The sequence below is a fragment of the Nomascus leucogenys genome, chromosome X (genome assembly GCF_006542625.1).
Source record: "Nomascus leucogenys isolate Asia chromosome X, Asia_NLE_v1, whole genome shotgun sequence".
Taxonomy (NCBI): Eukaryota; Metazoa; Chordata; class Mammalia; order Primates; family Hylobatidae; genus Nomascus; species Nomascus leucogenys.
The window spans coordinates 105,335,789-105,358,321 of record NC_044406.1 but is presented as its reverse complement, the minus strand read 5'-3'; the positions used below and the strand labels follow the sequence as shown (position 1 = coordinate 105,358,321).

At 42.1% G+C, this 22,533-nt stretch overlaps 1 protein-coding gene across 4 annotated transcripts in view; it reads right to left on the bottom strand.

Moving 5' to 3' along the window:
* Positions 1–7,157: 7,157 nt before the first annotated feature.
* The window catches only part of LONRF3 (LON peptidase N-terminal domain and ring finger 3), a 44,713-nt gene continuing 29,337 nt past the window's right edge, over positions 7,158–22,533 (bottom strand). For 3 of the 4 annotated variants that reach the window (XM_012498769.2, XM_003262243.3, XM_003262244.3), the window contains 6 exons: positions 19,668–19,782; positions 16,635–16,756; positions 13,896–14,054; positions 12,669–12,831; positions 11,514–11,663; positions 8,024–8,476 (listed from right to left, as the gene is read on the bottom strand). In XM_012498769.2, the coding sequence (XP_012354223.2) occupies positions 8,321–8,476; positions 11,514–11,663; positions 12,669–12,831; positions 13,896–14,054; positions 16,635–16,756; positions 19,668–19,782 (865 nt within the window). In that variant the 3' untranslated portion in view covers positions 8,024–8,320. Of the gene's footprint in view, positions 8,477–11,513; positions 11,664–12,668; positions 12,832–13,895; positions 14,055–16,634; positions 16,757–19,667; positions 19,783–22,533 lie in introns of all 4 variants that reach the window. The other variant, XR_004028781.1, reaches the window with a different exon arrangement.

The following is a 22,533-nucleotide window of genomic DNA, read 5'->3' as shown; positions in this document are numbered from 1 at the left end:
AGATCTTAATCAGCATGACCATTGGTAAGTAACAAAACCACCCCGTGCCATAGTTTACTTGCCTATAACAAGTATATAACAAGATGTCTACTTCACATATTATAGTGAGCTCTACTTCAGATTATTGTGAAGGGCTCTACTTCACAGATTATTATTTCTTTTTCTTTTTGAGATGTAGTCTCGCTCTGGCACCCAGGCTGGAGTGCAGTGGCACGATCTCAGCTCACTGCAACCTCTGCCTCCTGGATTCCAGCGATTCTCCTGGCTCAGCCTCCTGAGTAGCTGGGATTACAGGTGCGTGCTACTATGCCCGGCAATTTTTTTTTTTTTTTTTTAGTAGAGAAGGGGTTTCACCACGTTGACCAAGCTGGCCTCAAAGTCCTGACCTCAGGTGATCCACTGGCCTCGGCATCCCAAAGTGCTGGGATTATAGGCGTGAGCCACCGTGCCTGGCCACAGATTATTATTTCTAAAAAGAGTGTTAAAAATTCTAGAAAAAAACATGGCACATAATGAACACTCAATGGACACTGGCTTGGCCTTTGGATCAGTGACCAGCTCAGTGAGGAGCTGCTGATACACTGTCTGTTCTTTCTGGGATCAGCCTACAGGTGCAAGGACGTGGCTCATATTTCCCGAAGACATGACTGCAGGCTTAGTTTGGGCATAAGTGACTTCCCCAATCAGGATGGAAGATCAAGTCCACAGTTAATATGGGAAGAGGATACATGATGTTCCGGCCAGGAGATGAAAAGGTAACCACTTTGGCTCTCATAATTAGCCATTTCCATAACCCTTCTCTGCCTTCATTCCTCTCTTTTCCTTCTTTTCCTCCCCCCATCCTTTTCTCCCTCCAATGGGAACTCATCACTGTAGACTGCCTAAGCAGAAGGGCTTAACTCCATTTGTGGACATAATGCTCGCCCTTCCCTAATAACCACTATCTTCTTATGAAAGTGTTCATTTCAGCTCGCAGAAGAAACACACGGTCCTGAGACTGTAGAGTTGCCTTCTACCAGTGGCAACAGACATCCTGATAGGTCAAAGGTGCAATGATCTCCCCTGTTCCCGTGACTGTATCGAATATCCCCATAATGCACTTCTAAAATCCAAGAGAAGCAAGATTTCTGTAGCAAAACTGGATTTAGGGCAAGTGGGCTATTTCAGCCCTTTGCAGCATTTGTAGTGTCCAGAAATTGTTGATATTGACTTACTAGAAGGTAGGAAGTATTCTGCAAAGGGGTGCAATTTGGGAGGCCGTACTTCAATAAATGGAGTAGATTTTTTCAGGTCTTTGTAATGCAACGATGACATTTGATAATATATGTGTGTAAGTGGACAGGAAACGTGTATGGCCAGTCAATGTGAGTATAGGTTGAAATGGGAGAATCAGTAACCAAAAACTGGAAAGGGTGGGAGAAGGGGCCTCAGAGATACAGAGGCAGGCCTCCTTGGAACTTACACTTCTCTACCTTGACCAGAACATACCTCTGCATTGAGCTGACCACAGACAAGTCTGGCTAGGAAATCTACATTACCTGAAGAAGTCAATATGGGGAGTACCCTTCCCATCCCACCTCAGGCCCTCCTGGGAATGAAGAAATCATAAAACATAAGAGAACAAGGAAAAGTTTAGGCTTCTGGGAGTCTAGGGCATTTTTCCTTCCTTTCTCTTGTTCATATCTCGTTTTTCAACTGGCATTATCTTCTAGGGAGGCATCTTTGGCCCTGGAGAACTCAAAAGAGCCAGAGTGGGCCAGGCGTGGTGGCTCACACCTGTAATCCCAGCACTGTGGGAGGCCGAGGTGGGTGGATCACGAGGTCAGGAGATCGAGACCATCCTGGCTAACATGGTGAAACCCCATCTCTACTAAAAATACAAAAAATTAGCCGGGCGTGGTGGTGGGTGCCTGTAGTCCCAGCTACTCGGGAGGCCAAGGCAGGAGAATGGCGTAAACCTGGGAGGTGGAGCTTGCAGTGAGCCGATCGCACCACTGTACTCCATCCTGGGCGACAGAGTGAGACTCCGTCTCAAAAAAAAAAAAAAAAAAAAAAAAGCCAGAGTGGATCCCAGAAGAGAGGATGCAGAAAGTGTTGGCTTTGGTTCTAACAAAGGCCTGGGGTACAACTGCAAACAGAACCTTCTTTTAAGATGGCTCAGTTCGGTTCTCCAGAGAAAAATTATGCAGGGATTCTGGGCAAGACTGTCTTGGAAGGACTGGCTTGTGCCTTTAAGTGTACTCTATCTCTTAAGAACCTGAGAGTGGCAGACTGGGCACAGAAGGATGAAGTCTAACAGAGCCAAATCTTTCCTCTGGGGCTTAGATGGGCAGGAGTTCTGATTTTTTTCAATATCCCCCAAGGTCCTGTTACACAGAATAAGATCAAGCTCAAGTGGAATTTTCTATCATTTCGTTTTTAATTGTCCCATTCTTGTGTCCTTCTTCCCTCAACGGTAAGAACTCATTTAAAAGTTATCAATGGCATAAGACTAAAATCAGTACTGTAGAGAAGATGGGATGTTGCTGAAGCTCTTCTGCTGGGGTCAGCTTGGTCAGTATCACTCATTGTCACAAATGTTACCAATTTTCCTGTTAAAAGGTTAATGTTTTGGGCCTTAGCTTTTAGCCTATTGTTAATAAACTGCTTGTTTAAAATAAAAACATGTTATTTGTTTTCTTGAACATTTTATGATGCCAAAGAAAATAGTAGGCAATGTGTTCTGCTTTAAGCAAACCCAATATGTGAATGCTTGGATTTACATATAAAGTAGGGGCAGATATTGACAAAATGCTTCAACATAATTCTTTATGTAACAAGCTTTTCTGGTGCATTTTGAAACACTTTATGGCCAGTTTTTCAGAACACATCAGTCACATTAATCAGTTCACACCTGCCTCACTGTCACATACATGGGAGTTTGCTGTCTGAATGCAAGTATATTTCCTTAAAGGATCTTCTGGTACCTAAAGGTATTACAACCAATAGGAAAAAGAACAAAATAGATGTTCCTGAAGCATTCCTTTCTATTCAGCTTCCACCGAAGTGATACTGAAGCTAGTTGGATAATTCTTTTCCTAAGGTAGGAATACAGTTTTGTTGGACACAAAGTGAGGCAATAGGAAACATTTTTTAATGAACAAACAACTTTCACACAAACTGTCTGTTATCACATTGTTATTACAACACAGATGAGCTGAAACGTTTTTGTACAGATTTGGAGGATGGGAATCCTAAAAAGAAATCAAGCATATAGAGGTAGTTGAATAGCAATATGGGGGGAAAAAAGCATTATCTTATATTTCCCTTCAGTTCGTTACAGTGCAAGAGTAAAATGGCTGCTTACCAAACAAATGAAAACACACACACATTTGCCACTGTTTACGTGGCTTGCTTGATATTTTAATCCTGACATTACTTACAACTGCATAAGATGATGGAATTAATTTATCTAAAATAAGCCTATGGTGCCACATTGACCTATTTGCTTTCCTTTTATTCTATTATTAGTGTTGCTTTAACAATAGATAAATGTTAATCAACTTTTAAAATTATGCATTAGCTACAGTGTTGCTTTGTAAACTTCTGTTAAATCACATTTGCTGCAAAAACATTTTAAATAACAGCTACAGTCATGAAGCAAAAGCTTTAAAGTGACACCAGGAACACAGATTACAGGCACTTCTCTCTGGAGGTTAACTTAGCATGTTTGGAAATACACATTTGTAAGTGAAAATTTCTTCATTTCACCTCTGGATGTGTGTAACCCAGATTATTAAATAGTTGTACAGTGTAATAAGGTGGGAGCTATCATTCTAAGATGAATTGAATGTGTACATTTTATGTGGCTCCTTTTCCTTCCTTCTCTTTGAACTCAGAAGGTGCACAAATTGAAGCCCATGCTGCCAGCTGCTTTTTAGAACTGTCTTCTACCATAAATCAAAAATTCACTTCTCAGCCCCAAGAATGGGCTGAAAATCTTCTCTTTTCCATTGTTTGGGCTGCCCTCCATTTGCATCTTTGTCACACACCACTGCTATGGTTCTGCCTTGGTGAGCAGAAATGGATGCGAAGTCAACATGTTGGGAACTCAAGAAATGAGTTCCTGAATAAAATTCCCATCTTGGAAATGGAGTTGGTGTGGGGAACACAGACAGATTGCAGTCTGTCAACAGTACGCAGTCTGTTGACTGTAAGAGACCTCTGGGTGCTGTGAACCAGCCTCAGGAGCTCCACCGCTCCAATGGCCAGTCACAGGGGATTATCTGAGCCCAGGCCAGCTCCACAGGTAGAGCTGGAAGCGCCACATGCGCAATGACTCAGCTTGCCCCTTGCTGCCGAGGCAGCACTGGGCTAGAAGCAGCTGGCCTTCAGAAAAGGCAAACTTTAAAAATTGTCATTCTCTGCCCTGCTAAGTCAGGGGCAGGCACTCTTTTCTCCAAGTTGTCTACAGAAAATTGGTTTTTCATTTTCTACATTTTGCTGGTTATTTGCTAGCAGCAGTAGTACAGTACAAAGCAGAAAGATATGATGTCTGCTTGCTACCTAGTATATATATATATATATACACACACACACACACAAAGACATACATACATACATACAAAATATAACCTACTAGGCAAAGACTGGGTCAGTCACGATAGACAGAAAAACTAACTAAATAAGTGGCACTATCTACCATGGGGGAAGTCTTATTTTTCTAGCCTAGATTTAGCTTTATGTCTTTCTTCTGTATACCGTTCATTCACAAGCTGTGCAGCAAAACCAATTTCCCAGTGTAAAAATTGTCAAGACCAATTGATTACCTCGTTAAGGTACATCCCAAAGAAAGCCAAAGCTTAGCCTTGCATCCTGCCTCGCAACTAGACAAAGTATTTAACATAGTGGAGGCTCAGTTTTCTCATTCATAATATGGGGATAATAACTGCTCTCGCAGGATTGGTATGAGAAATAAATGATTTAATGAGCTCAGATATGTGAGATCACTTGGCTCAGTACCTGGTACATGGGGATCTCAGTACATTTTTGTTGAATCTGTTACCTTTGGGCAACATAAAGAAATACTATCAACTAAGCACAGAAGTCACAGATTGTAAACTCTCATCATCTGGGATGGGTAAGGTTCTCAATACATTTTGGAGAACAGGGAGTGATAAGTTGGTTATTCTAATGGAGCTAGAACTTAAGGCTTCCATTCTATCAGAAATCCTAGGCTGGGTGCGGTGGCTCATACCCACGCCCGTAATCCCAGCACTTTGGGAGGCCCAGGCAGGTGGATCACCTGAGGTCAGGAGTTCGAGACTAGCCCGACCAACATGGTGAAGCCCCATCTCTACTAAAACTACAAAAATTAGCCAGGCGTGGTAGTGCGTGCCCGTAATCCCAGCCACTTGGGGGGCTGAGGCAGGGGAATCACTTGAACCTGGGAGGCGGAGGTTGCAGTGAGCTGAGATCGTGCCACTGCACTCCAGCCTGGGTGACAGAGTGAGACTCAGACTCACACACCACACACGCAAAAAAAAAAAAAGGAAGGAAGGAAGGGAAAGAAAGGAAAGAAAGAAAGACACAAGGACAGAAAGAAAAAGAAGAAAGAAAGGAAGGAAGGAAGGAAGGAAGGGAAGGAAGGAAGGAAGGAAGGAAGGAAGGAAGGAAGGAAGGAAGGAAGGAATCCTAGACCTACATAGGGCACTACCTTCTAGCCCTTATTGAAGCAGAAAAAGAATTTCTGGTATAGGATTGATCCCTATCTCTGATCCTCATTTGTTCTCCAGTCATTTCACTTTCACACAGATTTAATTCCCAGAAGAATTATCAGTAAATCATCAAATTATGGGTCCAAAAATCAGTGGTATGTATTCCCCCAACTAAGTTTAAAGGGGTTTCAAGTGGATATTGTGTGTAAAGGCAGTGTTTTATACAAGTGTAGGCCCTTGATGATATTCTACAACTATGACTAATCTAATAGTAGCTATTATTTCTTGAATGCATTCTAGGTGTGAGACACTGTGCTAATTGATTTACACGTTATCTCATTTAATTTTCTTAACAACCCTATATGCAGAACTTATCACTATCATTTCATAGATTAGAAAACTGGGGCTTGGCAAAAGTTAAATCAATTGCCAAAAGTAATATATCTAATAAGTAGAGAAGCTTAGGGCCCTTTTCTTGGTTGCATTTACACTAGATAACAAGAAACTATTAGGATTGTGTTATGACCACATGGTCTGGGAACCAGGTGGGAGGGGGAGTCTTTTTCTGCTCCCTGAGCTTTGTGGAGTTTGCTTGCGCAGAAATAATGCCTATACTTCCGCCTATTTCTGTTCTTCACCTGCCCAGACTAGCTCCAAACATCAAATCTGATAAACACAACGCTCCGGCAACATAATGTCCATCAAGTGAGTGCAGAAAAGACCATCTGGTTTCTGCTTACATGCATCTTTTTTATGTTGTCTGGATCATCTCATTCTCCCTTTCCTGTTTCTAGCTACAGGTGGTGATGGGAAAAGTAAGAATTACCCTCTCACCTTAACAGAGCGATGGGCTATGAGTGAATGATGCAAAAATCATTCACTGTCCAAAATGACATGGTATAATTTGCATGAAGGTACTAATGGCACAATTCACTTCCTCCCTGCTATAATTGTTTCACTCTGCCATTATAACACTCCTGTACTCGTGGTACTTTACAGGCTGTCCTGCCACTGAAGGACTCAAACTAGCACTAAGCAAGCTAAATCAGGGCTTACTCTTACTCCTCACCCTGTATTCTCCCCATACATTGAAATATTTCACTCATGCAACTAGAAGCAAAGGCAGTACTTAGGTAAAGTAATAGATTATCTGGTTCCTTTTTTTTTTTTTTTTTTTTTGAGACGCAGGTTTGCTCGTCACCCAGGCTGGAGTGCAATGGTGCAATCTTGGCTCACTGCAGCCTCCATCTCTCAGGTTCATGTGATTCTCCTGCCTCAGCCTCCCAAGTAGCTGGGATTACAGGCATACACCACCACGCCTGGCTAATTTTGTATCCATTTTTAGTAGAGACAGGGTTTCATCATGTTAGTTAGGCTGGTCTTGGAACTCCTGACCTCAAGTGATCCGCCTGCCTCAGCCTCCCAAAGCGCTGGGATTACAGGCGTGAGCCACCGTGCCTGGCCGTCTGGTTCCTTTAAAAAGATTTTTATAGGGTTCTACTCTATTTGGCTTATTTACATTTTTAATAAGAAAAAGTCCTTATCAAGTGTTTCTGCCCAGGTCTTGATCCTCAGAACCCTGGGGAGAGGTGGGTTATGGAGGCTAGTTGGGCATGACTGTGATGTGCTAAACTGAACACCATTTCCTCTGAAGAGTTAATTACAATCCTGCCTAAAATCTGATTCCTAACTGCACTGGGGAAAAATTAGATACATGTACAATTAGATTGCTGAAGTAAATGCCTATAATAAAAATAATTCTTTCAGCTTTGTTCTGTATTACACACAGAAAATGAATTATTTATTTTACTTTACCTTGGCATATACCATAATCTAGGCCAAATCCCTTAAGTATTTTATATTGTTTAGTTCAAACTGAAAAAAAAAGTGGACTCTGAAGACAGATGATCTTAGCATCATCCTGAACTTCTTTTAAGCATCCATTTGGACAGAAATGATCTAAGAACTAGTGTCATTGTAGTAAAAAAAAGATTAAAGCAAAAACTGCACACTTCTAGTATTGTTATTTCCCCCTAGGTACATGGTAAACCACATCAATAAATAAAGCAACGGACTTTTCAGCAATGTACGCTTAAATAGTTACAAACATACATGTAGAAAAAAGGATACAGTAGTGCAAAAAATAAATTATTAAAACAGAAAGAAGTATGAACATTATTTTACACAATGCTCTATAAAACCTGAACCATTTGGAATGAGACCTCAAGTCAGTGAAATTATACAGCAACATTATTAGTATCTTTGTTTTCACATTTCAACCACACAGTCATTGATCTATGAAAGAAAGAATATTAAAGCAAAACCACTTTAAACTTTTGGAAATTTTAATGTTAAAATCAAATTACGTTTTTCTGGGTTCTTAAACACCTCTGCTGTTTACGTAGTTATGCAGCATGTCAAGAAGCAGCTTAAGACAGAAAGTTTCAAATAGGTCACATTCTTTTGGTCTTTCTACTCAATTTCTCTCTGTGATCAACAGCAGGCTGATGCCTCTGCTTGACACCCCCTTCTGTTAAGATATTATTGCAATTAGATATATTTACAAGAAGACTCTCCCCGACAGCAGTGGGGAAGGTGAGAGCTCCTCTTCGGCAATCCACTCACTAGTTTTGGTTTCGGGATATGAAGGCCAGGACTCGTCGAATACCATTCAGTCTGTCCTTTAAGGACCTCATTGCTAGGAAGGGGAGCTGAGCTCGGCTTTCCAAGGGAAGAACCGCTAACATCCACCAGCACCAGGCTGGGCCATTTGGGTTCATCTGCAACAGAGAAACACAATGGAGTCATCCTATTCCCATCCAAGAACATCAGTCTGCAGAGTTCCAAATGCTCAAGGTAAAGACCCCAGGTAAAACAACTCCATGTGGCAGATTGCTAATTGTCCCTATATCTGTTTTCCCCCTTATTTTAGCAGGGCATATAGCCACCCAGAAAAAAGACTGCATTTCTCAGCTTCCCTTGCAGCTAGGTGAGGCCATGAGACAAAGTTCTGGCTAATGAGATGTAAAGGGAAGTGATATGTGTAACCTCTTGGTCATGCTCTGGGAAAGCAGCATATGCCCTCTGCCTTCCTCTTTCTCTCCCTTTCCCCTAGCTAGATGGTTCTTGTTAAAGCAAACCAACCAGTATCCTGACAGATACACCATGCCTCCTAGCCAATGTGATTTTACAAGCTGGTATCTACTATGTAGTCTCTTCCACTTCTAATATTCTGTTGAGGTCCTTTGGACTGATGCATTTAACATTCAGGCCTTCAATTCCCATGACCCCTTGACCTTTGCATGTCTTTTAAGTCCCCTCATTTCCTTGATGTGGCTGAAGGCAACAGTCCATGTATACCATGTCACTATACAGGGCCACAGCTCTCTTCTCCCTTGAAACCAAAGGCTATGCTTTACAGTCCCAAAGAATCACAACCTCACTTTGCAAAAATTCCAATTAGAAAACATTCACATTAGAAATATATTCTGCCCCAGGGCCGGGCATGGTGGCTCACACCTGTAATCCCAGCACTTTGGGAGGCCAGCGGGTGGATCACCAGGTCAGGAGATCGAGACCATCCTGGCTAACATGATGAAACCCCATCTCTACTAAAAATACAAAAAATTAGCCAGGCATGGTGGCAGGCTTCTGTAGTCCCAGCTACTCCGGAGGCTGAGGCAGGAGAGTGGCGTGGACCTGGGAGGCAGAGCTTGCAGTGAGCTGAGATACCCCACTGCACTCCAGCCTGGGTGACAGAGCAAGACTCCATCTCAAAAAAAAAAAAAAAAAAAGAAATATATTCTGCCCCTAGATTTCCTTTTAATAAAGAGCTTTCCCATTCCACATAAATCCTTCCCCAAAATTCTGTTTGTAAGCAGCTTCCCTGGCACATATTTTAGACATTGGGTACTTATTTCCTTCTAAGCCTAAAACGAGTTTTCTGCCCACAACTTTCACAAGTTTGGTTTTAGGACTATAGAGAACGATTCTGGTCAAAGTGCCTACACCTGAAATTACTTGGCTCCAAATTGATTCCTCTGATCGTCACCAAATCTCACTGCCTTCTTTGCTTCTTTGTGCCTCTAGCTTTATTTGCATTCTTTTTTGTCCCTCCGTGAAGCTGGCAACATGCTCTCCCTCCTATGATCAGTTCTGAATATTAGACTGATGTTCTGAACTTTCTTTCCAAGGATCACCAACAAAGATATTTAAGCTGGTATTAACACTTGTGGCAGTTTCTAAGAAACATCCTCCTGACAGAACATTCTTATTTGTGGGACCACTGGGGCTGCAGCATTGACTGGAGCAAACTGGGATGGGTTTGGGTTTTTCTTTTTTGCTGGTGCTGCTGCTGCCAAAGCAACATAATAACAGAACTAAGAAAAAAGGAAGTGAAAGCCAAGATTTCAACTTTCTCTGTCATTAGCCTTTATGAATCACACTGTAGCATCTGTGTTTTTCCCTGTTAACCATTGCTGATCTATATCTTTTGCCTAAGGGAGAACCCTTCCCGGAAGGTGAAGGGGAACATTAAGCTTGATCATGAGTTTGCTCAGAGGTATATGCTGCCGTCCTGACTCACCGTGGCCCAGAGCCAGGAGCTGGGTCACAGGAAGCACTAACTGGCCTTTCTCCCCTGAAAACTCATGATGCCTTTGCATGGGGGGAAAGAAGCCATCTTTGTGGTCTGAGGAAAGCAAGACATTTCATTTAGGGAACAGACTGCTGTCTTAGAACCTTAGAACCTCAGAATGCAAGAGGAAGAGGGGGCTTTAGAACCCTCCTCATGTCAGAGATGGGACAACAGTTGAGAAAGGGAAAGGAATCTTCCCAAGGTTATACTGCTAGTGAGGTAAGCAGGACCAGACTTTTGGTCAGAATATGCATATTGAGATTTTTCTTTTGTGACAGAGTTGGGGATGAGCATAAGTAAAGAATCAAGGAAGTTCTGGGAGTGTTTATGTAGGAGAGCCAGCTTGGAGCATAGGAAGAGATGGTGGTGAGGAAATGTGTGGTTAGGATATCTCCAGCCTTATCCTAGAAAGAAAGTATTCCCTGATTTATTCTAGGCAAGCAAAGCTTAGTGAAACTTAACCATCTCCACTCTCCTAGAGAGCTTCTGATCTGCAGCTTGATCTTGCAAATAGGCCTATCCCCCAGGAAGAACACTGATCAGTAGAACCTAACAAACTACTTTCTAGTATAACTCAACCAACAGTATTTAACAGTTTTCTCAGGAGCTGTTCAGCCCTGGTGAGGACAATAGCAAGGGTCTAGACTTGGCAGGGCAAAGCATAGATAGACTGAGGCACGAAAAGTTTTTGTGGTCTTGCAGTTGTAATCTTATAAGGGTAGCTGGCCCTATCCCCTAGTTCCCAAAACAATGAGGGAGAGGGTTATGAAGTTACCTGAAAGCAGCAGCTTTTGGTCTCAGCTCCCAGGATACCCTTCTTGTAAGTCCTGGCTTTTGCACGTATCTTGCCACCCTAACATTACCATGGTGTGAATCTGGACTCCCATAGAAGGTTCTTCTGTTGGTGATATCTATGTTCCCATTCTCTTATCTTACTTAGCTCTCAAAACCGGCCTTGGATCCAAGTTCCTACTGCTTTACTTTAGTTACCCCAATTCTAACTTGGGATCTTTTTGGTCTTACTCATGACACTCACTGTGCAGCCAAACAACACCAAATTAAATCCATCTTCCTCTCTGCATTCGATGTGCTGAATGGCAGCCACATACCCATCTAATCACAAACACTAGGCACTCTCTTCTAGTGGGGCAACCCGTTTAAAAATAGACATTTTTCTATACCTGAGGATCAGCGTCTTTCTCCGGCATGGGACCAAAGTGATTGAGTATCCGATTCTTTAGGGATGATTTGAGTGAATGAAACCACAATGACGCTTGCTGATAGACACAGTTATGTAATCCCATGAGCTCAGCACAATCCTCTCCCTGAACCTGAAAGTATCAAAGTGAAAGTGAAACATTCTATACCCTCTCCATCATTCCCGGAGTCACTTTTGACACCTGATTCGTTTTGAGCATCCATCCTGCCTTCCTATGGGAAGGCTCACGCATCCAGCTTTCTCCTTTGCTTGATGTGAAATGCCCCTTAGTCAAGTGCTGGACAGTGTGTAGATACTGCTGACCATGGAGGAAGGAGAAAGGTTTAGCTGGGTAGATTAGCTGAAACAGCAAAACATGCAGAAAACCAGAGATTCAAACCGGCCTGAGTGGAGGCATGTGGTTAAACCAGGTTATGCTGGTCCATGCCTTTGCCCTTTTCATTTTTACATCTGTTTTCTCATTGCTTGCTGGAAAAGACACAGGAGTATGTCAGTCTCAGCATGTAACTATCTTGGTCAAACGCATTTACTCGGTCATCAGATATTTATTAATCTACTATGTAACAAATGTAAATATAAATGAACATAGGATTATTTACCTCTTCTTCCACCCATCACCTCAGAAAACCAAGGATTAATTAGATGTGTCACCTTTCTGCCTTATGGGATGATGGATTATTGGGAAGGGCTCTTAGCCAGGTTACATACTTTAAAATACAAATGCATGTGTGGATCTATAATTGTCTCAAAAGAAAAAGGTTTAAAATATACATAAATCGATAGATAAAATATATATGTATAGACCCACCCCAGATCTATTCCTTGGTATCTTTGGCAGAGACTTAACTCCGAAGCTGAATGAGCCCCAGGGTTGATCTAGGATAGCATTTCTTATGCATGAATGCAACTCAGCAGCTAAGCAGAGCCAGGACAGTAGGCGCCCTCACTGCCATAGTGCAATTGGACAGCAATCCAGCAGCATTCAATGTTGCTGCAGCAATTTGGTGTGAAATCCCAAGGCCCTCAAGGGTTCTGAGAAATCCTTTCGCAACTATCTTTGTGTATCAAGTTACAAGGATAGCCTGGCTTTGGGATTCTTGGCACTGGCCACCCTCACCTTTTGGTCTTCAATGTATTCAATGTCGGCTGTGTTGTAGCCATCCCGCTGGCTCTGATGGAGCACCCTGAAGCGCCTCTTGCCTATGCTGTCAACCACCGAGCGGCCATCGGCAAAGAATTGAACATTTCTGATCTCTAGGATGCAGCCATATTCTGCAAACCTGTTTATTGAGAATGGAGTCAAGAGAATAGATCCTTGATGAGTTCTGTTTCCCTAGGCTGGTACCCAGCCATTTCTGTAACCCCATGCTGTGGCTCAAGGGACTTCTGCCTATTTTCCTGTCCCTGGGTTACAGCTTCAATTACACAACAGGCAGTGCCCGTGTGAAGAAAAAAAAATTTGTAATGTATTCGTGTAACTGCTACCATTTATTGAGGACATACTATGTGCTGTGCCAGTGCTATGGTTTGAATATTTGTCTCCTCTACAACCCATTTTGAAATTTAATTGCTATTGTAGCATTATTAAGAGGTGGGACATTTAAGAGGTGATTAGGCCTCCACCCTCATGAATGCATTAATGCTGATATGGTGAAAGTAGAGTAGGGTTGTTATTAATATAAAAGGACAAGTTTGACCCCCTTCTTTCTCTCTCTTTGTTGCCCTTCTGCTATGCCCTTCCACTATGTTATGATAAAGGAAGAAGGCCCTTGCCAGATGCCAGCACCTTGACCTTGGACTTCCCAGCCTCCAGAACCATGAGAAATAAATTTCGATTGTTCATAAATTATTAGTCTGTGGCATTCTGTTATAGTAGCACAAAATGGACTAAGGAAGCCAGGAACTGTGCTCAGCATTTTATGTACATGATTAACTCACCAATCTTCCCAGCAAACCCAACGAGGTAGGTACTATTATTGTACCCACTTTACAGATAAGGAAACTGGGATACAGAAAGGTTAAATAGCTTGCTCAAACTCAAACTTGCTCCAAGGCTGCAACTAGATACTGAACGCAGGCAGTTTGACTCCAAGGCCCACATGCTTACAAGTTTTATAACATATACCACCTGTTTAACCAAATATTAATCCTAGGGTTCTTTAAATAGACAGCCTCTCACATGGTAAACTAACCACCAAAGGGACCCTGATCTTTACAAATGCTCATATTCTTCAGTTGGCTAAACCTCATGAGCTAGGCTTCCCTTTCTCCTGGGAGTACCCCAAAGTAAAACAGAAATCCCTCATTACACAACCTCCCTTTGCTCGCATGGCTCCTCACTTACCCTTTGACAGGATCTCCAAGGCACATGCCAAACTGTCTCGTGCCTGTCTCAATACATCTACGAATCATCAGGCGGTAACAAGGCTCAAAGATGTGCAGGGGACAAGGAACGGTGGGATAGGCCATAGTACACACGAAAATAGGCACATTCTTATTAAGGCTGTCAGAAAGAGAAAATAACAGGGATCTCAAAGCAATCGGACAGAACACAAAAATATTGGTCAAATGTTAGCATGTGATAACCCTGGGGGAAGGCAGAGACACCATGTTTGTTTTTTGACAGTGTCACTTGCCAAAGATACATTAAGTTTTGATGGCTAATAGAAAAATATTGAAATGCAATTGATAGTGTGGGCTGAGTCCCATGATCTGATGCAGAGGTTAGCCTAAGGTCTAAGAAATTAAAATTGGCATTCTACACATTTTAATTTGGCTGTAGAAGTTCTCTAGTATCTTAATATTGTGGAGGATAGCTATAACTCATATTTTTTCTTTCTTTCATGCTCTCCACTCAAAACAATCTCTTCAGGTGTTTTTCAGGCTGCATGGGGAAGGTTGCTGATGATAGAAGTGGACTCAGCTCTCCAGAAGGGTGGTGGGAAATTCTCTGTAAGGTCCCTAGGGCATCTCAAATTTGCAAGGACCCCAAAGAATCTGCAAAGGAGGCACAGCTGAAAGGAGGAAGGACCAAGAGATAGGCAAGAGTAATCCAGCCCAGTGATGCTCAAATGCTTCTGTGCATCAGAATCACCAGGGGCTCTTAAATCAAGATGACTTGGACACCACATTATCAGAGATACTGATGCATTAGCTCTGGAATTGGGACCCAAGGGTCTTTCTTTTTCTTTTTCTTTTTCTTTTTTTTTTTTTTTTTTAAGCGGAGTCTCACTCTGTCACCCAGGCTGGAGTGCAGTGGTGCAATCTTGGCTCACTGCAACCTCTGCCTCCTGGGTTCAAGCAATTCTCTTGCCTCAGCCTCCCGAGTAGCTGGGATTACAGGTGCATGCCACCATGCCTGGCTAATTTTTGTAATTTTATTAGAGACGGGGTTTCACCATGTTGGCCAGGCTGGTCTTGAACTCCTGACCTCAAGCAATCCACCGGGCTCTGCCTCCCAAAGTACTAGGATTACAGGCATTAGCCACCATGCCCGGCCCTGCCTTTCAATAAGTACCCCCAGAGATTCACACACACAACCCATTGGGGAACCAAAACAGAGCCAGCTCCTCTGGGATCCTTGTCTTATTTGTCTAGTAAATCCAACACAGGAACATCTGAACCTAAACCTATCAAGAAATATAAGACCAACTGCCCAAATCTCAAAAGGATCAAGTTTAGGATTCATTTACATAGAAAGCCCTAATACATCTCAGTATTTGTTAATAAGACCTTAAATGAGATGTGAGATGAGGGCTCAGAGAGGCTCAATGCTAATTTACAGACCAGAAATAAAGATAAAGATCTCCCGAGTAGTTCCAATGTAAATTAATGAGAAAAAAAAAAACGATTTCTAGCTTCTGAGAAAAGCATTATTCTAAGTGAGGAGTGCATTCAAACAAGCCACTGGCAGAGTTTACGAATGTTCTCTACACAGTGGACATGAAACCAGAACCATTTTTGCTGTCAGGAACCTTGCCTCTGGAATGCTGTTAGGATTCTACTAGGGATGGAGGGAGGAGCGGGCAGAAGCAAGAGAGGCAGAAATTAGTGATTGCCTCCTGCTTTTTCTGCTAAGGGAGCTGTTCTTACAGCCAGGCAGAGCGCTGAGAGCCTCAATGACGCCTCTGCCCCTCCCCTTCACCTCTCACATTACCTGTGCACAGCAGAGAAAGTGCTTAACAAGTATTAGTATTATTACCATTAATTAAGTGCTTACTATGCACAAACTCATTTGATTTTCATAAGAAGTCCATGAGGTGGCCAGGCATGGTGGCTCATGCCTGTAATCCCAGCACTTTGGGAGGCCCAGGTGGGAGGATCACTTGAGTTCAGGAGTTCAAGACCAGCCTGGCCAACATGGTGAAGCCCTGCCTCTACTAAAAAATACAAAAATTCGCTGGGCATGGTAGTGCATGCCTGTAATCTCAGCTACTCGAGTGGCTGAGGCAGGAGAATCGCTTGAACTCGGAAGGTGGAGGTTGCAGTGAGCCAAGATCGCACCACTGCACTCCAGCCTGGGTGACAGAGTGAGACTCAATCTCAAAAAAAGAAGTCCATGAGGTAAGAACTCAAATTATTAAATTATTCTCAAGCTACAGATAAGGAAACTAAGGCCCAGAAAGGTTAAATGACCTGCCTAGGGTCATGAAGTAGACTCACTTTGAGGTGGAACTGGGTCTTAAGCCCGGTTCTGGTTGACACCAAAGTTCTTAACCTCATAGCAACTTCTTATGTATCTGAAAACAATCTTTTGGACATTTCGTTAAGTTCCCCTGATTAAGCTACTTCAATTTATTCTTGCCAACAATACCCTGTTACTGGGGGCAGGGCGTACCCTCATCACTGGTTTCGTTTATGCTTCTTCAGTGGTATGCTGGTAAGTTTAACAACTGGCTCTCTGGGTGCAGGGGAAACCCTGGTTTGTGGCACTTGCCAATTTCCATGGTGTAAATACTCTCACCATAGCCAATTTCAAGCAGCTAGCATGACATCACTAAGTCGGAAGCTGGGAAGTAATGTGCACATTCAGCTCTCATGAGCTGGTATGAGTGAAACAAAACAGAAATATGCATATACATACTTAGAAAGTTCTTCCATTTCCTCTTCATAAAGCTTCCTTCGCTCCTTCAGTTCTTCTGGAAGGAATTTAGCTATGAGCTCCTCCATTATTACATTTTTGCTGTATTTTCTTGATGCCAAGCACTATATGGGGGGAGGCAATTAGATAATATGCAATTAGGTAATATGCAGCAATCAGCAAAACACTTCTGATGTAATCAGTGAACAAAGTCAAATGACACACATATTGGAGTAATCTGGACTCACAAATTAGCAGCTGATACCATCATAATATATGTATTTTCTGGATGTTAGTTTCATTTAAAAAAACACACATGCAATTGATTATCTTTATAATTAGAAAAAATATTTTAACAAGGGGGTAAAACCTGCACTGAAGTTTTAAAACTCTCACAGTTTTCCTGAAACACTGAAATCAAGATCATGTTCTTGTCCAAAAAGTAGGATGGGGGGAATTCTTCCCTTTCCATTTTCTGATTATTGTATTTACAAGCTCACAGAAATTGTCTCCATCTGGGATATGCTCAAAGTTAGTAGCCAAAAGGTTCAGGGAACTAAAAAGCAATTTTCAATCACTGATCCTTTCCTGCCCTGTCCCACTCCCAGCCTAACCCAATGCTTGGCTTCTGGATATTGCCACATCTACCTATTTTTTCTCTTTTAATTTTAGTTTAAAAAAACACAAACAGCTAAATATTGATTTGTCTATTTGCCTCTCTAGTATACCATCTAGGTATCACTGAGATTAAAAGTCATGATTTCAAGAACTGGACTCAGGCTCAATGGTCACTGTTACTCTCCTCCCAAACACCCCTGTCCAATGCATACCCAGGGATGTTTAAGTAGTGGGTATTTAACGGTGTGAATCAAACAACTGATGTTAAAACATCTGCAGAGAATTGCTTGCTATGGAAACTACCCCTACAGTCCCAGCAGGGGGAGCGCCTGAGTATAAAACTGTTGGCTTCAAACAATTTTGTTCCTTTCTCAGTATGGGCTGTGTCTCTATTCTGCAGTGAACATGATTGGAATATTTTATTCTATGTAAAATGGTGCAAGTGTGACCCTATGTGAATAAACAGAGATAGATGAGAATATCTTCTAGACCCCAAGTCCTGAACTCTATAGCATCTGTCTCCAGAATGCCTTATCTGCTACTGTCACTGCCATTGCCTGGCTATGGGAAAATCAACTGAATTTCCCAGTCCCAGTTTTGGGGGATAAGCAGTGACTGCGGAGGTAGTCAGTCCAAAAGAGTAGGTGACTCCTCTGCTGATGCTAAAACAAAAAGCCAGAAAAGGCACATACTAAAATGTTAACTAACAGTGGTTTTCTCTAGGTACTGAGCATATGGGTAGATTTTTCTTGTTTCCACTTAATCTGAATTTTACAGCGCTACAACAACATAGATGTATTATTTAAGTATAAGGATCACGGACTTCTCACCTACAATCAGGCCTGCAAATCCTACAACTTTATCCAAGGAAAGGTATGACATTGACCCTCCTCCCAATCCCAACGCATACCCTCAAGGCTACCAGTGATGATGATTTCACTCCATTCCATTAATTTAAATACTGGGGTGATGGTAAAGCTCAACATGTGACTTCTCTTGACCTGTAGTCACCTAGAGATAGCCTTGCATCTCCAACTTCTCCTCAGGAATGACAGGGGTCAAGGAACGTTAACACCGATTGTAAAATGTGGCACAGAAGTCCCTGAGGGAGGGAAAACTAGATAGATTCTCAGGTCTTCTTTATCTATAGGAAATTCCTTCAGGTTCACTTGAAAAACAAAGGTGGGAGTCTGTGTGATTAGTTTTAGAGAACCTGGAAGTCCTAGAGGGCTGCGGTCTGCTAAATTGGCTTACTGCCAAAGCTCTAGGGCTTCCAGGTACAGTTGCTCCTGAGGGGTTGGACAAGGATCACACTTGTTCTGTGAGGTTCTTCTGGGGCCTTTGGAGCTGTTATCTTCAAGCCACAGAATAAACACTGATGATAAGCGAACATCAGGGCTTACCTAGTCCAATCCTAGAGGGGACAAAAGATTTACTCACGATCACAGTGTATCAGGTGCCACGATGAGATTATAACCAGGATCCAAGTTTATCATCTATTTAATACTTTTGTTTCCAACACAAATTAATTTCCCTACTTACACCGCATAAAAAGCTGCATGCTGCCTCATTTTCCTGAAGGACTTTATGGAGAGGGGGACGGTGGCTATAAGACAGGAGAAATAGGATTGGGTGTGGTGGCTTATGCCTGTAATCCCAGCACTTTGGGAGGCTGAGGTGGGTGGATCACCTGAGGTCAGGAGTTCGAGACCAGGCTGACCAATATGGTGAAACCCAATTTCTACTAAAAATACAAAAATTAGGCCAGGCGCGGTGGCTCACAACTGTAATCCCAGCACTTTGGGAGGCCGAGGCAGGTGGATCACGAGGTCAGGAGATCGAGACCATCCTGGTTAACACAGTGAAACCCCGTCTCTACTAAAAATACAAAAAATTAGCCAGGCGTGGTGGCGGGCACCTGTAGTCCCAGCTACTCAAGGAGGCTGAAGCAGGAGAATGCCATGAACCTGGGAGGCAGAGCTTGCAGTGAGCTGAGATCGCACCACTGCACTCCAGCCTGGGCGACAGAGTGAGACTCCGTCTCAACAAAACAAAACAAAACAAAACAAAACAAAACAAAACAAAAATTAGCCGAGCATGGTGGCATGCGCCTGTAATCCCAGCTACTTGGGAGGTTGAGGCAGGAGAATTGCTGGAACCCAGGAGGCGGAGGTTGCAGTGACCCGCGATCATGCCACTGCACTCCAGCCTGGGTGACAGAGTGGAGACTCCGTCAAAAAAAAAAAAAAAAAAAAAAAGACAGGAGAAATAGATGGCTTGAGGGAGTAATGTGCCCTACCACAGTGCAGTGGCTTGGGGTCCAGTTCAACACTGTCTTAGTGCCCAATTCCAAATAAGCTAAACAAAACAAGAAAGAAATACTGATTTAAACCAAACAAGAAAGAAATATTGATTTACCTGTGAAAGACCGTCTTTGCACAATGGACACTTTGCGTTGTGATCTAGGCATCTTTCTAGGCATTTTAGGCAAAAAGTATGCCCGCAAGGTGTTGTGACTGGCTCATAGAATAATCTGAAATTTAGGAATCAAAATGGAAGAAAACTGCAATAAGACCAAAAATAAAAGAGCGACTCAAAGCTAAGGTTTTAAAGCATTATTTAGAATATTTTAGGGTGGGGGAGGAGTTCTTTTTTAAAAGTCGCTATTGTTGTACTTCAGGCAAACATTTGCCTTTCATTTTTGAGCTGGATTAAAATACATCTATTAAAGTTTAGGGCATAGCTAGATCATTTTGTAACATCAATTCTAGTCTATCTCTTCTGGGGAATTCAGATTTTTTGCCCTGTCTGGTCCAAGAAAAATAGAGATTAATGCACAGAGTGTCTGGATAAATTCCATTCCAAAAATATTTAGCCAACCTGTTCACCTGAGTATATGTAAACACACACACACACACACACACACATACACACACACTCTCTCTCTCTCTCTCTTACACATTTACCCATTTAAGCACTTTACATCATATTACCATGGAAAAAAACCGTTTGCTAACCTTGATTCCTCTTTTCGTCTAAGCAATGTTAATGCCTGAAGGATATCAAAATTGTACCTCTAACAAACCTAACTGCCTTTTATATAGATAATTTTCATAGGGGCAGGAGAATAGTATTGTTAGTGTGCTTACTGATATAGACTAGATATGGATCTATATTGATGCATATACACACATGTATACATACATTTACATGTGTACATACATATACATACATATACTTCAATTTGGTACTATTTTAATTGCTTGGGTAGAGCAGAATATTTTCAAAGCAATGTGAGAATTCTTTTATAAAGCTGTTCTGTACCTTCAGAAATTCATGGATTTGCTTTGCTTAAAAAAAGGCTCACCTGCAGCGAGATCAGTGAGTGAGGGTAGCTGAAGATGACCGTTGAGGAGTGGGGCTTGCACTCACCAAGAGGAGGAGCACAGGAAGAAGGGAAAGACCCCTGCCTGACCAGCCTATTTTCACCTCACAAGAGTGTTCAGTGGAGAGTCAGAGGCTGCCAGCTACACGGCTCCCTCGTGTGGCCAGGAGGTGCACCAGCAGCCTGGCCAGCTCTGCCAGACTGAGTAGAAGAATCAACATGGCAGCTGAAAAGTACTTGAGAAGAAACTGAACCCACTAACTAGAATGAACCTGAGGTCCACAGGGGTTGAAGTTACTTGTCTAAGTGTGCACAGCCAACTGTTGACAGATGAAAGTCTATCCAACTTCCACTTCCAGTCATGTGCCTTTTCTATTACAACAATAATTCTCAACCATTGCTGTGCATCAGAATTACCTGAACAGCTTTATCTTTAAACGGCTTTATTGATGCAAAATTGACATAAAATAAATGGAACAGACTTAAAATGTACAATTTGATAAGTTCTGACATATGTACACACTTATGAAACCATCCCCACGATCAAGATCGGAAACATACCCATCCCTCCCAAATGTTTCCTCATGCCCCTTTGTAAGCCCTCCTTCCTGCCTCCCCCAATCACCTGGGGAGCTTATGAAAACTCTAGATGCCCACTACAGCACTTACAGAGATTCAGATCAGTAGGCCCAGTGTACAGGATGGCATCAGAAATTTTTTTAAGCTTCCCAGTGGTTTTAATGTACAGCCAAGGTTGAGGATCACTGTGTTACACAATCCCATTAATCTCTGCCTAGGCAAACTTTCTGTATTGGTCTTCAAATATCAGTTACTTGTGGAGCAAAAAAAAACATACAGTGTGAAGCTCCACTGGCTAAAGTTCCAGATTCAGCAGGTCAAGGAGACCAGCAGAAATGGGATATTTTTAACAAGCCAGTGGAGGTCTGGAGGAGGAGAAAGACTTTCCATGTATTCACCTTTTTGGTACTTTTTGAATTTTATGATTCTGTTTAAAAAGTAGTTAATTTGTGTGGTGATTCCTCAGGGATCTAGAACTAGAAATACCATTTGACTCAGCCATCCCATTACTGGGTATATACCCAAAGGACTATAAATCATGCTGCTTTAAAGACACATGCACACGTTTGTTTATTGCAGCACTATTCACAATAGCAGAGTTGGAACCAACCCAAATGTCCAACAACGATAGACTGGATTAAGAAAATGTGGCACATATACACCATGGAATACTATGCAGCCATAAAAAATGATGAGTTCATGTCCTTTGTAGGGACATGGATGAAACTAGAAAACATTATTCTCAGTAAACTATCGCAAGGACAAAAAACCAAACACCGCATGTTCTCACTCATAGGTGGGAATTGAACAATGAGAACTCATGGACATAGGAAGGGGAACATCACACTCCGGGGACTGTTGGGGGGTGGGGGGAGGGGGGAGGGACAGCATTAGGAGATATACCTAATGCTAAATGACGAGTTAATGGGTGCAGCAAACCAACATGGCACATGGATACATATGTAACAAACCTGCACATTGTGCACATGTACCCTAAAACCTAAAGTATAATAATAAAATAAAAAAATAAAAAGTAGTTAACTTGTTTAACAAATTAATTAAAACTAATAAATTTTAGTTATCAAATTGGCCAAAAAGCAAAGTTATTTAAAAAAAAAAAACTATTTACTATGGAGGTCTCAGCGCACTAAGGCAAGAAAAAAATATATGAGAACTGGAAAGGAAAAAAACAAATCTGTCATTATTCACAAATGATATGATGGTGAACTTAGAAAAATCTAAAAGAATCTACGAATGATTACTAGAATAAGAATAGAATTAACAAAGTTACTAGATAAATACACACACACACGTGCACAC